Genomic DNA, 17,988 nt, shown 5'->3' with positions numbered 1-17,988 from the left:
ATTTGTTTTTTATAACTTACAATCTCTGCGTGTGGTTACGCCGTACAAAACAGCTGTGTATGTAGTCTATCGTAGTCGACAGACCTGAAGACGGATTAACTTGTATTCAACTTTTGAAATAAATAAATAAAACCCAGATAACATTTTATTTTAGTATATAACAACTACATATAGTCATACTATCTTTAGTGTTTATTGTGAGTGTATTGTTTACATCGTAAACCATCCGAAAAACCGCGATAACCCGTGTTAAACCACATGAAAAACCGTAATAACCCACATGATAAACTGCTCCAAACCGTTTCACATGCAAAAGTGTTTTTCAGTTAGAACTGAATTATCAAAATAATTGAGATGGCTCTGGCCTTGAGCCGAGTTATTCCGGGCGATATAATTAAAAACCTCGATGAAGTTGACAGAGTTGTTATTGTTGAAAGAAACTTTTTTTAAACGAACGAGTTGATGATTGAAGAAGATTGAAGTCACAATCTATAATATTAGGTATGAAGCCTGTATGAAACTATCATAAGGAGGGTCACTCAAATATAGTGCACTAAAGGGAGAGAACCAAGCACACGAAGAAGGTACAAGCACGTGGCAAACGTATGTGCAAAGCACCTGCTAACAACAGTTTACATTGAAAATACTATAATTATAAAACACAGACAAGAAATACCTTCCCACTGATCATTGAACCCACCCTCAGAAATCAAATCATGTACATGCACAGCCATGCGGCAGCTGCTACCTGATCTTGTACTTGATTCTAGCACATAATCTCCTTTTTAAAAAACACCGCTGGAATAACTTATGGTATCAAAGTATTTCGCAGTCGGTTACGCCCGACTCTCTTGTTTTTGTATGTCAATTATTGCTTCTGTTTGGTTGGGAATGTGTGAAATTGACTGACAATGATATAAAAAGCACAGAAACTAGCTTTGAGCAACACATTTTTTTTTTAAATTTTCGCTCCTGATTTGTTGGGAATGTGCGATATTGACTGACAATGAAATTATCAGATTTGCAAACTTTATTTTGAGCAGTTTATATATTTGTATGTATTTCATGGTGGGGGTGCAGCGCTTCTCTTCTTTTTTGGTGTGCAATTGCTAATGCGCATGACACAGTTATTTTTAACCCCGATGTAGTCGAATTCATGCCACAGGCTCTCAACCAACATACAAAACTGGGTCAGCAGCGACGCAATAAGTTGCATGAAAGGGGGGAAAACCATTGATGCGTTTTTCCAGACGCAATAAATAGTCAGCAGCAGGATTATTTGTTACATTAAAAACTTTATTAACTTAGAATCAACCAAATTGTAGCCGGTGATGGCTATCATGTAATAATTCAAGCAAACTTTGTTTTTGAAATATTCGGCTGGTTCGGTCCAAGATACCACAATAAAGACGCAATCTTAGATTAATTAAATATTACTACGTCTAAATATTATGTACACTTTGACAAAAAAAATACATACATCGGAAGTACTACAATTGCTTTTTGGGGGCAGCTTGCGAGACAACGCATTCAACTCGCAAAACTGCAAACCTGCCTCTCTGCTCGTACTTCTTATATATATGTCATTGTTTTGGTGTAGCCTTCAAGTTTGGGTTTGGGTGCAATAGCTGCATGGGTAAGGTGTGTGTATGTGGGTGGGTAGGGTTAAAACAGCAATACTTGAATGGATATACCAGTTATATAGTATAGTTAAATAGGCATATAGCAATAAGTTGTATTGTATTTATGTGTGGTGTGGCTGTGTATGGGCTGTGCACTGCGGTCTGTGCGCTGACTGTTCTCCGGTTATTATTATTTTCTTTTAGAATTTTGAATGCATAATTTGCCTCCTGTCGTCCTGTCGTATTGCCTTTCAGCTATCTAAACTTAATTACGTCTTATTTACATGCTTAACATGTTCGCCTTTCAATTCGAGTCTACGAAATATCAAAATACACATATGTAGAAATATAAATGTCCGTATTCATTCGATCACAGCGCGCGCTCAAAAACTAAATAAAGTATTTTATATTTATTATTCTTTGTTTTTGTTTTTTTTTTTGTTGTTTTTTTTTCTTTTACGATTTTTCTTCATTTAAAAACAGAAACGAACGAACTTAACGACAACACAGGGGCATTCACTCACGCCACATTCTCAATTCACAACTTTTTATTTTAGGCAGGGAGATGGGGGATGGAGAGGGGAGGAGGATTAAAGCTCGAGGCTAGCCTATTATTGCATTTGGGAACGTGCACGTTTCGCAATCGAGTACAGCGATGTCACCATGGATGTGCCCGGTTCGCCCGAATCGCTGGACGAGCGCTGCGGCGGCAGGCGCTCGGTGAAAGTCTTCGGTATGCCAGCGGCGAGCAGGGTTTTGCGATCGTACAGATCGAGATTATCATTGTAGTAGGTGATGGCATCCCAGCACATTTCGCTTAGCTTTGGTATGGTCATCCACATTTTGTAGAGATCATTACGACGCTTCAGTGTCTCCTTGTCGTTGTACTCAATGCCGCCAAAGATGTACATGCAGCCATTATCCGAGTGCGCTGCCGAGTGGAAGTACAATGGACGCGGCAAGCTGGCCGTCTGTATGATGGACCACTGTTTAGTACGCAAATTCAGCTTCCAGATATCCGAGAAGTATGTCGAGAAGTCGCCCTAAGTGGATAACAATAATTTGTTTGATTAGAATTCAGATTCATTTAACATTTTATTTAAAATTCAAATTAAAAATGACAAATAAGTATTGTTAAGTAGTTGGCAACTCACCTGCAGGCCGCCAGTGATAAAGGCTTCAATGTCACCATTCGACGACTGATGCTGAACACAGGAGAAACATTTGCGTGGTCGCGGATATCCCTTGTCATTCTGGCTCCAGGCGCAGCTCTTCCGATCCGGCAACGTGTCAAAGTAATCCCAGCTATTTGCGTCCAGATTGTAGGCCGGTATGCGCTGCAGATCGTACACCGAATTCGAGGTGCCGCCGCCCAGCACGAAAATGTGTTTGCCATCGTAGACAACTTCGTGGCGATAGCGACCCTCCGGATCGTCGCGCATTTCTGGCCTGCAGATGTAGACATTCTCCCAAACGCTCGTCTGCAGATTCAAACGGTACACATCGCAGGAGTAATCGAAGCCCGTCGTACCTCCAATCGTGTACAGATAATGCTTGTGTATGACAATGCCCGGTCCGTACTGAGCCGTCGGCAAATCCCCAGTAACTTTCAAGCGCTCAACGCCAGCGCTGGTGTCGCTCGTGCGATAAACGTAGCAATCATTCGAGCACGACTCTCCAAACGGATAACCAGTGCCACCATGCGACTGCAAAGGCAAAAGAGAAATTATCGTTATCATTGTTCGTTTGCTCTTTGCAGCAACAATACAAATCCCTTGCTCCCCAGATACGACTGCTGCTGATGCTGCATTCAATTAAGAGCTGAGTCAAGCGACGAAAAAAACAGCGTTTTCTACAGCTTATCAGCAGCAACAGCAGCAACAGCAACAACAGCAGCAGCAACTGAACGATAAGCGGAAACATGTGTATGAGTCTATCTTCTGTGTGTTGAGTGTGTTGAGCATATTTCTGGGTTATCCACCAAAATATGGGAAAGTGGGCCTGGCAGCTCATGTTTTATGATTAACTTTCTAATTGAAACTAATTGTGCAGTTGTTGAGCTGTAACCAGCATAAGTAGATATACACTTGGACAGGGGCCCAAAGACGTAATTGTCCGTAGATAGGAAAAAAATCAACTAATCAGTCTAATTGGTCTCCAGCTCTTGATTATATTACCAGTCCAACTGGACAAAATGCGACATTATAATTTGAAATATGATTATAAGTAAATCTGATTTATGATTCTAATCAATTATGTGAAAAGTATCGTTTATCATATTCATACATTTATAATATTTTTAGATGATTACTTTTTTTTGGTCAAATATCAAATTGGGTCAGACCTTCTCTTTGGCAAGACCATGACTGTATCAAATGTGTATCTGCAAAGCAAAAATTCAATTTTGGCCACTTAAATGAGCGAGACCAGATGAATGTTGGTTGTTGTGGATGCCACATTATACGGTAAATCTAGGAAAAGCTATTGAAAGACAATCAGACGCCATAGCCACAAAGATATAATAATAAACAAAACCCAAAAAAAAAAAACGACAAAAGAAAAAGCGCGCGCTACTCTCAGCTTTGTATGGAGTCAAGGGGGAGTATATGAGGGAAAACCTGGTAAACAAGTTGTTGCATGCAGCAACTGCGTAGTTGCCAAGAGGGATGAGCTGCTACTGCTGCTGCTGCTGGGCATGCGCATAAGCGAGATAGCAACATTAGCAGCGGACAGCGGACAGCGAACTGCGCGCAGCTGTTTCGTCTATTTTTTTCTTCTTTTTTTTTGGGCCTCGAATGTTTAGAATGCATAAACAAAGCGGACGGGGAAGAGTAACGTGTATGCGTTGTGTGTTGTGTTGTTTGTTGCGTATTGCCTGTTGTCTGTCGGGCGTGGCATTGAGCCCATTGAGAATGAGCCTAACTAACACTGATCGGCGCCCAGCGACGCGATGAATGCAAATTATACATGTGTATTTGTACGCACTACAACGATAACTATTTGGATTGTGTTTATGTTCGTCGCATTTACGAAACAAGTTTATATGCGACACAAGGGGACAGGGGTGTGCGGGGGCACTGATGCCACCTCTAAAAGTTTTATTGTTGTTTTTTTTTCGTACACACAGACACACACACACGCACACACACACACTGTCGCAAGCAAACACAGAGTTGTGTCTATTTTTGTTTCCCCCTCTTTTCGAAACACAACAACATTCACAATACTTACAATCAGCACATCATTGTGAATGGCAAGCGCATTGGAAGCAAGCTCCGTGGGCATATTGCTTGCGTTGTCCGCATTCAGTTCCAATTTCCAGTGATTTGTGGCGAAATTGTAGCTCCACAGCTCCTGGAAGAGCAGACACCTGCCGCGTCGAGCGGCAGTTAACGCACTTCGCGGATTGTAGCCACCCAGCGAGTAAAGATGCGATTTGGACGCGATTATCCGATGGCCACTGCGCCCCAGTGGAAAGCCACCGATGCAGTGCTTCTCCTTAAACTGGCACTTGACCAGCCGAGCTGGCTGGAAGCTGTACATGGGTCGGACTGCGGCTGGCTCGGATGGCTCCACGGGCCCGAGGCCCACATTCGATATGGTTGTGGACATTTCGCTCTCATCGTTCGAGGTTGTCCAATCGCCATCCGAATACATTTCCTCCATTTCGGGATCCGAATCCTCCACATCACTTAGTTCGTTCTCATCGTCGTCGACGTCATCTTCGTCATCATCGATATCGATTTCATCGTCGGCATCTTCGTTCTCCATGTCACTGGCATCCATCGGTTCTGCTGCGGCAATTGCATTAAAACGTGCCACAAAATCAGCTTGCGCCTGTTCCAGCGGTTGTTGCTGCTGCTGCTGTTGTTGTTGTTGCTGCTCTTCTGGCGCCTCGTCTTGTATTTCTTGTTCCATAATGTTGTTGTTGTTATTGTTATTTGGGTGAGGGGGCTGCAGCTGCTGCCGATTGATCGCCCTTCGATAATAGTTATCGAGCAAGTTGGCGACAAATACAACGACGGTCCAGATGTGACGTAGTTTGTGTATAATTATGCACTTGAGCTTGTATAAATTGAATATGTGCATAACAATTGAAATTCACCCGCACAATTCAATAACGAACAATTTTCGAAAATATTTTTTAATATGCAGTGTGTGACACGTTTTTGGGCTTAAGATTAATGTAAATAACGAATTTTTGACTTATAAATTTTGTTACTGATTTTGGGAGCCTAAAAACAGAAATCGACCACGACGACCTACACAGCTGGCTGGGGTCTTTCTCTTTTACTCTGCTTGTTCTGCTGCTGCTGTTATTGTTGTTGTTGTTGCTGTCATGTTGACGTTTTCTCTCACTCGCGCTCACACATGTTACGTTATGTATATGTGTATATATGGCTGAATGTACTCCGTAATAGTGAATGTCGAAAAAATTTACACACTACGCACTGGCTAAAATTTTGTCAATATATTTTGTTTATAATTTTAATAAAACTCTCGATTAAAAACTTATTGGGCTTTGTTTTTATTTCACAATTGATTACGCTTAAGCACCAAGCACGCACATCATTGCAGCTGCAATTCAAATAACATAATAAAATACGACTTAATATACAAGGGTTGCGTCCTAAATTTGCCCTCAACTAATACCAAAATTCCCCTGAAATACTAAGTGCTGCCAACTTGGTAAACGTTGAAATTATATGTTAACATATGTTACAAATTATATGCAGAAACTGATTTATATAATACTGACTATGTTGCTTTTATTTTAATAAACTTGTGCCCTTTTCATTCATTTGTATTTTTAGCAATGAACCGCACACTTTAATTAATCGAACTGATTCCAAAAACTGGTTCAATAGTTCATTGCGAATAACAGTCCCTTAGAAATGAACTACAATGAACTAAACTAAAATATAATTCAAACGTAGCTGAGGACAGAGAATTTAGCAGAAAAGCTGTGCAACAAAAGTTGTCTTTTCACTATTTTATTTTAATTTTTAGTTGATGTGATCTGTTCTTGCAGTCGATAGTTGATAGCACTGACTAGTTCAAAAATGTTAAATTCAAATTCGCTTCGAATCGGTTCACGATAACAAATGTTATTGAAACTTAATATGTGCCAGAGTGTGTGTACACTGTTACAGTGACGCTTATGCAGTGTGGCTATAAAGTGTGCACTGTGGAAGCGAGGTTCTTCAGTTTTGCTTTTAATTAAAAACGTGCAAGATGGTGCTCGATCGTAAAACTAATAAACTCTGATCTATATAAACTCGGATGTGGTATATAACGATTCCTCTGTTTTTGTTGACCCCGCGGTCGTAGGGTGTTCCATTCAAGTCCAATTCTGTAGTTACCAACCGTTAGCAAATCGGCAATTAAATGTTATTTAATAATGTGCACCAGCGCGCGCTATTTACTCATTAAGAATGTCCATCAAATATAGCGCAAGATTCATCAAGGATTTATAGCTGTCAGCTGTAAACAACACCCTAAACACACTGAAATTCTTGGATATACACATAATACAATAATTTGTGTAAACATCGCAACGGTTTCTCGTATGTACCTTTTAATCAATTCCGACGATTTTGCACTGCTCACAAATTGTCCGTCAGAACCATAACCTAAAAACGGCACGTGCACTTCGTCGCTTGGAATACCCAAAGAGCACGATAGTAACGGAGAGAGCCAGAGAGAGAGTGGGGAATTTAAGGCGCAAGGATTCACATTTGACGACATACCGATAAAAAAAAAACAGCTGTTGCTGTTGCGCCACAGACCATAAGCCATGGCAACCACAGCACCTGCCCTGGTCCCGACCAGCAACGGGCAACAGTCGGTGCTGAGCATCGAGACGACGCTGCAGCCGAGCAACAACTCGAACTTGAGCTCGGTTTCGAATTCAAATTCAATTTCAAAGGAGGCGGCTGCTGCTGTTGTCGACAACAACAAGTCAACATCGCCAAAGCCAAATGCCACCATGGCCACCAGCCTGAAGCTAAACAAAATGGGCTCCGTGTCCACCAAGGAGAAGCGTGTCTACAAAATTGTCCTCACTGGCGGTAAGTTGAAATCACTACACCGACAAACAGGCAGACACAACAGGCAGACAGACAGACAGGCGAAACTTTCTTCTGTATCTGTTTTGTTTACGATGTGTGTATTGCTCTCCAAAGCATGTCAAGGTCGTCAGGACCCTGAAAAGGCGCACGTTTCCCACGTTTTTTTTTTTGGGGTAGTTTCTCTTTTTTAGCCTGCGCAGCTAGCACTCAAAATGCATACATTTTCAATTAGCGGTCTCGCTGCTTGATATGCTAACGAATCACTTATCAAATCGAACAATCAACCAACTAATTTAACTTCTGTTTCGTTCAACCGGTGTTTTTACATTTTACACATACAACACACACAACACACTCATTTATAAATCGCGTTGCAAAAAAAAACCTGTGATCGAAAAAGGCCCGGCACAAACAACAGCAATCAAATAACATAAATATTGGGCGCGTGGTCTAATCAATTAAATTGGCTCAACTGACTGTGATTTCACAGACACAAACAAACTCACATTTATTGACACATCTAAACTATACAAAAATACTTGCATGTATGTGCCTGTGTCCTTGTCTGTTATCATTTCCTCTTGTCTAATCACATGCCGAACGTATAATTCAAGTTGATAAGCAAAAAAACTCCCATTTCATTAATAAAGGCAGTTTTTGCGTGGTGCCAAAAGAGCAATAACATGTATATATGTTTATGTATGTATATATGTGATAAATATATATGTGTACTATATGTATGTATATATGTTTATGTATGTATATATGTAATAAATATATATGTGTACTATATGTGTGCACAGCTGACTTCCATTTGCTAAAGCAAAGTAATGGTCTTAAGTGGAAGATTAGACAAAAGGCAACTAAGTCATTGCGATGCATTATAAAAAATTATATAATATAGTATTTCATTTATTATGACTCAAAATTTAAATAAGCTTAGAGATAAAAATAACATTCAAATGAAATGCGAAGCTTTGGTTGATATAAATGCGAACGATTGCAATAAAATAAAATATGTTGGACAGCAAAATTTCTCGAATTTAAAGACTACTCAGATTTACTTTTCACATTATTAAGCTTAAATAAGCTGATTGAATGCACTTGAAACTAGTTTATGTTTCCTTAAAACTATGTAGATAACTTGGAAATAAAAAAGTCTATAGTTTCCAATAGATCAAATCAATTTAGTCCGATTCATTTCCTCATCGCTGCACAAGCGACAGTTGCCGTTGCAGTTGCAGTTGAATGTGTCCTCGAGCTTATATTGTGTTCAGGGTTAGGCGTTAATAATTATCAATGTTGTCATTCATTTGATATTATTTGCGCTGTCAACTGATTGGACTTTTGGTATTTTACAGGTCCCTGCGGTGGCAAGACAACTGGCCAGAGTCGCCTGTGCACCTTCTTCGAGAATCTTGGCTGGAAGGTGAGTCTCACAATTCTGCACACATTTATATGTTTTAATTTGGGCTCTGTTGAGTGGGCTTGGGATACTTCGCTGAGACAGAGCAACATTTGTTGCCTCTTGCAAACTTGCAACGGCAGCATATTGTGCTGTTTATGTTGTTCTTATGTTGCGTACCTGTGGCAGTTGTAAGTACTGCCAAATGGTATGCTAGTTCCATGTGTATTGTTGTCATGCTGTTTTGCTGCTACGTGGCAGTATGGTTAGCTCATACTCGACCCATATCAAATGAAATGATATGATAATGCCGTAGCGATGAAAAGGAAAAACAAAAAAAAAACAAATTAAAAAAAAAAATCAATTTCCCCCACAAACAACTCGAATCTCGAAACAAAGCAATGAGCATGTTCAATATTTTCAGGTGTTCCGCGTGCCTGAAACGGCCACTGTACTACTCAGGTAAATGCCTTAAACACATCAAAAATCAACACAAACGAACCAAAAAATAAATAAAAGTAACGATAATCATATTTAAGAACGCGGCAAGCTAAAGTCAGATGCCCAGACAGACAGGCAGGCAGACAGGCACATGCAGCTCTGTGGTATGCCTCTGAGGCAGGTGCCTCTTAACTGCTGTGCTGGCTGCCTGGCTCTCGTCTGTCTGTCTGTCTGTGCTGTCCAAATGGCTTTGGTTCGCTACGTTTGCTGCAAACAATGTTTTGTGCCTATTGTTTGTGCGGCATTTTGAAGATAATGATTTGAGTTTGATTGTGTTCTTATACAATTTGCCATGCATAAAATATATACATACTTATGCACAAATCTGTGCAAAATACTTATTTATACTTGCATATATGTCAACTCACTCTCGATAATAAATAAATTCTCTTTAAAATCTTGATTTTATTTTATTTATTTACTTTTTAAAATATATTCAAGCAAATAATTTAAATGTAGCTTATGCGTAGTGCCTTTTAATAATAATAATAAAAAAATGAATTAAACATTTTCCTAATTTATGATTTCCATATCTTTTTTATCTCTCCCCTTTTCAATATATTTAGCGGTGGAGTCAAGTTCTCTGATCTGACCGAGAAAGAGGGTAAGTTTTGAAATGCCAAACTACTTGTAGAAGAAACGAGAAAGTCAGAGAGAAGAGTGAGAGAGAGAAAGGAGAAAGGAGAAAGCGAGAGTTTACTTTTGCAAGCATTTTCCCCATAATAAAACCCATAACATTAAACTAATCATTGAACTTAGATGCTATTCTGTAGATACATACATTATAGCCAAGATAATACTGTTTCCTGTGCTTGTTTCATAATAAGATCCGCTGATCTTACCAATTTCTAGTATATTGTTTTTTGTTTTTTTGAGGATGGGGCATTTCAATGTTCGTTCTGCACACTGTCAAGTTCGTCGCAGCATTTTCTCGAAACGAAAATACTTCAAAAATATTTACTTTTTGTCGGCCATATATAATATATATTAGATGTGTACAAATATATGTATGTAGCTAGCGCTATATATTTAGCTGCGATCATGTGTACAGCCTCCCACAAAAATAATAGCTACAGCGCGACTATCTCAGCTGCCAGATACTATAGTCCACAGTCTATAGATACGCGCATACTATAGATACTTTTTGTTGTTTAGATGTGTACTAAATGCTTTTGTCGGTCGGTCCTCCTTCAATAAAAGTTCATTTTTATGTAACTCGCTTGCGCATTTCTACACACAGATATATTTATCTATATATATATATACATATATATTTGTATTTATATATAAAGAAAGAAGGCAATGAATAATATGAGTGAATCCTTAGGCGAGCCGACTTAAGAATTGCGTGACTAGCTGCCATTAGTTTGACAATTTTCAAAACTAATTTGTCAATTGCGTTCTTTAGCCGTAATCGGCCTTTTCTACGCTCCTCTCTTTCCAAAGAAGGAGAATATATATATATATTTGTATATATATATATATAATATTTGCAATCACTCAATTGCATGACTTGCCATACACTTTGGGTAACAAAATATAAGTATGAATAATCTGTGAGGTGGTCACGAGCATGAACTCAGTTTGCACCTAGATATTCGTTGAACTGCTGATGACAACATTATAACGAAGATGCTTCGTTTATATTGTGAGGGATTTGAGTTGAGTGTCTAGATTGCGTTAGGTTGTTTATTTATTATTGATATTGCGACGTTGATAACACACACACAGACCCACCCACGCCAACCACCTTCGTTTACAAAGAACTACCATTTGCCGCACCGGAGCACAGTATCATCGATCTGACCGCATCCTGTCCACGTTGCCTGGCCAAGGCTGCCTCCAAGCCGAATGGCAGCGAAGGTGAGTGTTTGTGCCCAAGTGCAGACAACGAACCAAAACAAAAAAAAACAAAAGTAAAACACATCCAATCAGAATAAAAAACCTCATTCGTCGATCGCTCTCAAAAAGACTTGAATGTTGTGATTGTAACAACGTTTACCTCTGTGTGTGTGTGTGTGTGTGTGTTTGAGAGCTGCTTTATCTTGGCAACAGTATTATCTTAAACAGATCGTTGTCTTTATCCTTCACCTCACTTGTTACGTGTGATATCTTTTTGTTTGCTCTGTCAACAGTCTGCGCCGTTGATGAGTTGACATTTTTCGTGTTATGTTTTTATTAATTGTTTTTTTTCTTCTTCTCTTTTAATTTATTTGTTAACAAATTGCGCCTATCTAAGCATTCGCAAGATCTATAAACATGCACATATTCCTGCCAGTCTATATTTCTTCATTTTTTTTTTTGCTGTGCTGTGCTGTGCTCCTCTGAGCTGTGTTTGTGTATGTTTCATGTTTGTTGTCCACTTACAAACTGCAGACTGTTTTGTGCCAAATGTCTCTAATATCATCTATCTCTCTATCTACACAAATATACAACAGAATGTATAGCTTTACTCATACAAGGCACTCACAGTTTTTAATAAACGCCTAACGCTTAATACGTGCAAATTAAAATGGGCCATTTATAATTAGCATATGAGTTGCTACAGATGTGACTGTATATTATCGCATATAAATATATATGTGTGTTTATAGATATATCTATATATATCTATATACGTATACGGTTAAGAGCAGTCATCTCATTATTATAGCCAGTTTTAGATGCTGACTCGCACGTGCCCCCGATTAGGTCTGCAAACAGAACGCTTTAGTTTCTATAGCAACAATAAATATAAATAAAAAATTAGCAAAAATAATATTAGAAAAATCTGCATTTGTTTATGTGTATGTTAAAAAAACAAATATTTGAAATATTTCTTGCTTATAGCATTAGTAATTAAAAACCAGAACTCTAAATTTAAATAAAAGTCTGAAATACATTATTAATTTAAATATTAACTTATGCAAAATTTGGATTAGCGATTACTAACAAAAATTATAAATGCTTTTCATTAACAAAAACAAATTAACAATGACTGCATTTTAAACAACAATCAGCCAACACACTAATTGCAGTTGTTGAAGACCTGTGCCATATTGACTTGAATTGCGTGCACAACAATTTGGTCAGTCAGGGCCACAAATTGCCACATGCCCATTTTCCCAGAGCAGTGGCGCAGCAACTTTCGTCTGCCATAATTATTCAGCTCATTTATTTGTTCTGTACTCATTTTTGTTGTGGAATAATGGAATTTCGAATACCTCGCGCTGTCAGCGTCACGTGCTCCTCGCTCGCTCGCTCGCTCTCTCGCTCGCTCTCTCGCTCGCTCGTTGGCGTTGACGTCGTAGATTTTTAGATCTATATACGTTCATATACATTCGGATATATCGGCATCCCATTCATCCAAAGAGTCGGTCTCTGTCAGTTTGGCTATCTGGCCATATAAGCAATATATGTGCGCTTTTCTCTTCAGTTTCGCAGTTTCGCGTTAATTAATCTGTTTGGGTATTTTTATTATAGTCATTCGTGATATAGATACTCACAAACAAATCCAGATATACATCACCAGATAGGCCACCTGTTATTTGTGGTTGTTGTGTCTTCTATTGATTTATTTTAAATTCATCGCTTAATGAATTTGTTGTTTTGTTGTTATTTTTGCTTACGCTTTGGTTGCTCGGAGTTTTTGTTTTGTTTTCAATTTCTTCATCATTAGCCATGAAAATTTCCTTCGTTCCTTAAACAATGCAAATGTAAGCAATTAATTATATAATTAAATATGTAAAAATATGTTAAGAACTTTGTGCTGGCTCACTGCCAATAACTTAATACAAATGTCGTCTACTCTCTACTCAAATCACTCAGATTTTTGCCATAGCTGTGCAGTATATTACAAATTATATATTCACATACCTATATATATACATATATATAATATGTATTGGTTGTTTGCATCATTTGCTTATATCACCGGCTGCTAATTGAATTAGCCAAAACAAGCCGCAAAGCAAAATCGAAGGCAACTGCCAAAAGCAACAACAACACAGTCTGGCAAACTAAAACAATTCACTTGCTGCTAGCTATTGACGTAAACTACCCCAAACCAATTTCCGTTACCATCCCACTCCCACTGCCATTCCCGCCATTCCCATGCCGTTGCTGTGTATTCCATTGTCGGTTCAATCGATCAATTCCCATCGGTTCATCACATGATGTTCGCAGTCAAGTTCAATGCAACAGCAAACAGTTCAAAGTCGCTGCAAAAGACCGCAACAAGTGTCGGCATGGCTGAGACCAAAGCAAGGAAGGGTGGGTTTGTGAAGGAAGGGATGGGGAGCTGTGCCAGTAGAGGGAGTGTTTCACTTACCGTAACAAAGCAGCACAGTAGACGTTAGCTTATTCCACCTCCCGCTGATACGCCCCCCAACAGTGTGTGACTGCGGTGTGCCTTTTCTTTATCAATTTAAAAACATATTAAAAGAGCAGAGAGAACAGATTTATTATGTTTGAGCTGTCGAAGACCAAATACCCTTGCAACACAAATAATGCTGGCGACAATTTTAATTATATTCTATTTGAAAATAACTTTGAAAAGCAATATTCAAAATCGTAGATTCTGGCTAGTTGTCTATATAGTTTTGTGACGATTTCTTTATAACTTGGCTAGTCGCAAGTTATCTTTGCCAATATGTTAAGCGAATTACAATACCCTCTCAACTATTCTGTCGCTGCCAATGCACATGCGAGAGCGTGTGTGTGTGTGTGTGTGTCTGTCTGTGTCTGTCTGTCTGTCTTTGTACTTATTTGTTATCGTCGTTCACGTGTTCTCCTATATTGTTGTTGTTGTTGCTTTTTTTCAAGGTCTAGGTTACGGATTACTCTCAGTGTGAACTTGAAACTCATTGCATTACTTGGCGATGAACAATTCACATAACTTCCGGATTATTCATGCTTTGTAAGATCCACATTACAAATGTATAGTAAATTTGTTTTTGTATTTTGTAAATATTATTATGGTTGATGACACTCTTCTCCAATGCTGTTATTATATATATATATATATTAATTGGGGAGTCTCTCCGGTTCCCCCCTATTATTTAAACATCTGTTGATGGGATCGATTGGACTGTTTATTATCACAGCTGTGTATATATCAAGCAGCACGTATTTACTAACATTGTACAATATAATCACACGATGATCGCATAACACACACAGACCAGACACTCATTCAGCTCTGTTCACTCGTTTAGAAAAAATGTATAGTTTGTCTCTGTGGTCGATTTGACTGAATCAGATGGGAGGAGGGAGATGGGACTGAACTTTGTATTGTATGTATATATAAATATATATACTATATATGTAATGTGTAATATATACGCATTCAATTAGTGTTCGTATGTATATATTTGAATAAATTATCGATTCGATATCATCAAAGTTGAGCATTTTGTTGTTTATTGCTGCTGCCCATTTGTCGCATTTCGATTTATGCTGCTCGAATTCATTCAATTGCCACTCAATTGAGTGTAGCCCATCGCACCCATGGAACCCCTTGTCCATCCTTTCCCCTTCATACAAAAATGAGTATATAAATAAAGAAGCATTCAACCAGTGGCAACATTCAAATCATATTTGTCACATTTCCTTCAAAGAATTTGCTTGCAATTGTATTTCTTGTATTTTGATATCAAACACTTCTTGGTTATTCACTCTTATCTAATTAATATGTAAAATGTATAAATCCCAGTTGAATATAATGGCAAATGGTTCTTTCCGCTTTGTAGCTTATAAATTTCAGGAGAATCTGATACGCACCATGGTGCAAATAGAGAACACATACTTTGAGCTTGGCAACTCGAGCACTCGCAATTGCCTCATCATCTGCGATCGGGGCGTCATGGACGCCAGTGCATGTAAGTGAAATCCATACATTGAGTCATGATCACAAAACTAAGCTATGGCTATGGCTTTACAGATATATCGAAAGACAAGTGGGAGAAAATGATGGCGGGCAACAAATGGAATCCGGTGGAGATGCGCGACAATCGCTACAATCAAATCCTGCACTTGGTATCGGCGGCAAATGGCGCCGAGGATTTCTACTCCACAGAGGTGAGTGTTCCACATGTGCGCACTTTTAATACGATTTACCTATTTCTTTGGGTACACCACTTACCATTTATATATGTGCATGTTTAAAACAAAGAAAAGAAAGCGCCATTATCAGGTACCCAAATCAAAGCAATGGCATTATGTTAAAGCTGCTCGAGAGCTTATTAGATGATTGAACTTAATCTTGTTTAGAGCGCGAGTAACATAGTAACAACTTACAGCCAGTAAAGATTTCTAAGAGCTTCAATTATATTGACTTTATCAATAGTTTTCATCGATGCTTTAATAAAAAATGGTAATCAAAAACAGTAAATCAATATAAGATAGTAACAACATTAGCCGCTTGTTGTTGTTGATTTATACTTGATTATAATTCAGATTTAAATTCCTACTTTAGATTAAATCCCAATACATGCTAATCTCTTATTCTACTTTCAGGATCACGCCTGTCGCTCGGAGGGCGTTGAAATGGCGCGTGAACTGGACTACAAATCAGCCGCCGCCTGGGTGGGTCATCCCTACTTCGATGTGATTGATAACTCCACCAATTTTGAGGCCAAAATGAATCGTATGATTGAATCCGTGTGCCAAAAACTGGGCATTGATATTGGTGACCGCTTGCAAGCCACCTCAAGGAAGCTCAAATACTTGGGTAAGTCTCCGATTGTATTTGTTGTACGAGGCACCAACTAATCTTTCAATTGATATTTTTGCTTCAGTTGCCTTTCTGCCGAATGAAAGCGAGTTTCCGCCCTTCCAGGACTTTGATGTGGTGCATCACTATCTGCAATCTGCTGGTCCCAAAGTGCAGGCCCGTCTGCGCAAACGCGGCCAGAAGAACCACTGGAGCTATATACACACCCAGCGTCGGCCCAATGTGCATGGCCAGGCGCGAATTGAGGTGAAGACACAGTTGACGCATCGCGACTATATGAACCTGCTGGCGCAGCGTGATGATGCGCACTTTACCATCTACAAGAAGCGACGCTGCTTCCTGATCAACAATCAATATTTCCAGCTGGACATCTACAAGGAGCCAGGTCATCCACGGTATGTTCTAATATGACGAACCATATTACAATTCCCTAACGATTTACATTTCGTATTGCAGCTGCAAGGGCCTGGTGCTTTTGGAGACGTATTCTTCCCTCTCCGGCGAGGCGTTAAAGAACTGCATGCCCAAGTTCTTGAACATTGTCAAGGAGGTTACCGGCGATCCGGACTATTCAATGTTCAATTTGTCCCTCCGCGAGGACTGGAGTACCACTAAAAAGTACTTCCGACCTACGACTCATGGTAAGCAGCAACTGCAACAGCAGCTGCAGCAGCAGCAGCCATCGCAACCGCCGCCGGAGAAGCATTATCATCCATATGATGAGAACAGCGACTAGAGCGCTTTTTATCGGTCATCGCATGCATCAATACCATCGGGCTTGCTCCGGAGGCTGTCACCATCAAAGCCAAAGATTTGTAGTCTAGTAGTTGCCTTCACTTGTGCTGTAAATAACGCCAAATTCCTTCTCATTCGCTTCTATCGCATTTCAAATCTCCATTTCATTTCTTGGCTTATGATTTTGGCCTGATCGTTGACCCCATTCTTTTTGTTTATTTAATTTGTAGCTAAGGGCGTCACAAACGGAATTTCGCATACCCCATTGATGCTCAATGGGCAGTAGATTTCTTTGACAGAATCTTGAATCTCTATTTTAACACGTATAATAAACAAGCGACAGTTGTGCCCACACATACACCAAGTACACCACACCAACACACACACATAACTTACAAACACATACACACACAGATGTAAGCCTCAACAAATGACCTGTCAACTAAAAATAAGTGAAGTATAATTTTTTCAAAGCGTGTAAATTAAATTACTTAAAGCAAACACAGTTGCGACCTTTTGAGGCCCGTAACTGTGTTTGCCATCAATGTATTCAATCATTTTTTTATGCTCCACATTGTTAATTATTTGCTCGTACTTAAAAGGAAATGATTGTACTCAATGCGCGGAGTCTAGTTTATAGTATATATGTTAATATATAAATGACGCTCGATTGTACTTAATTTGCCTTGATTTCTTTCATATTTTTTGTTCGTGCTGATTTTGTAAGCCATAACAAATGAACTGTATGTGTATATCTACGTTAATGTGTAAAATTCTTTTTGTTTCTAAGTTGGATATTGTGTGTCTATACAGCACTTGCTAATTTTAAACGTAACTTTTAGCTAAATGTAAAGAAAAAAACAAAATACAAAACAATTCAAAATAAGAACCTTGAGGCAAATATAAATCAGCTAAAATGAGACCACCAAAAACATTACGTTG

General features: G+C 39.0%; 2 protein-coding genes across 3 annotated transcripts; one reads left to right on the top strand and one right to left on the bottom strand.

Annotated features, from left to right (window-relative positions):
• Positions 1–1,275: 1,275 nt before the first annotated feature.
• LOC6559819 (kelch domain-containing protein 10 homolog) lies at positions 1,276–6,208 on the bottom strand. The gene is made up of 3 exons (XM_001986961.3): positions 4,854–6,208; positions 2,777–3,328; positions 1,276–2,665 (listed from the first exon to the last, which is right to left on the bottom strand). Exons 1-3 carry the CDS (start codon positions 5,709–5,711, stop codon positions 2,234–2,236), a joined length of 1,842 nt encoding a protein of 613 aa, XP_001986997.1. The 5' UTR covers positions 5,712–6,208; the 3' UTR covers positions 1,276–2,233.
• Positions 6,209–6,742: 534 nt separating this feature from the next.
• LOC6559366 (TRPL translocation defect protein 14) lies at positions 6,743–17,983 on the top strand. Of its 2 annotated transcripts, XM_001986960.2 has the most exons (12): positions 6,777–7,189; positions 7,247–7,693; positions 9,055–9,122; positions 9,523–9,560; positions 10,166–10,203; positions 11,331–11,462; positions 15,329–15,457; positions 15,520–15,656; positions 16,095–16,308; positions 16,376–16,706; positions 16,768–16,952; positions 17,277–17,983. In XM_001986960.2, the coding sequence occupies exons 2-12, from the start codon at positions 7,420–7,422 to the stop codon at positions 17,330–17,332; spliced, it is 1,602 nt and encodes a 533-aa protein (XP_001986996.2). In that variant the 5' UTR covers positions 6,777–7,189; positions 7,247–7,419; the 3' UTR covers positions 17,333–17,983. The 2 variants fall into 2 exon arrangements, with proteins under 2 accessions (XP_032590473.1, XP_001986996.2); XM_032734582.1 differs by lacking the exon at positions 11,331–11,462 and having other exon boundaries at positions 6,743–7,189.
• Positions 17,984–17,988: the final 5 nt, after the last annotated feature.

This window comes from Drosophila grimshawi, unplaced genomic scaffold (genome assembly GCF_018153295.1).
Source record: "Drosophila grimshawi isolate 15287-2541.00 unplaced genomic scaffold, ASM1815329v1 contig_1369, whole genome shotgun sequence".
Taxonomy (NCBI): Eukaryota; Metazoa; Arthropoda; class Insecta; order Diptera; family Drosophilidae; genus Drosophila; species Drosophila grimshawi.
This window is presented reverse-complemented; position numbering and strand designations above follow the sequence as displayed.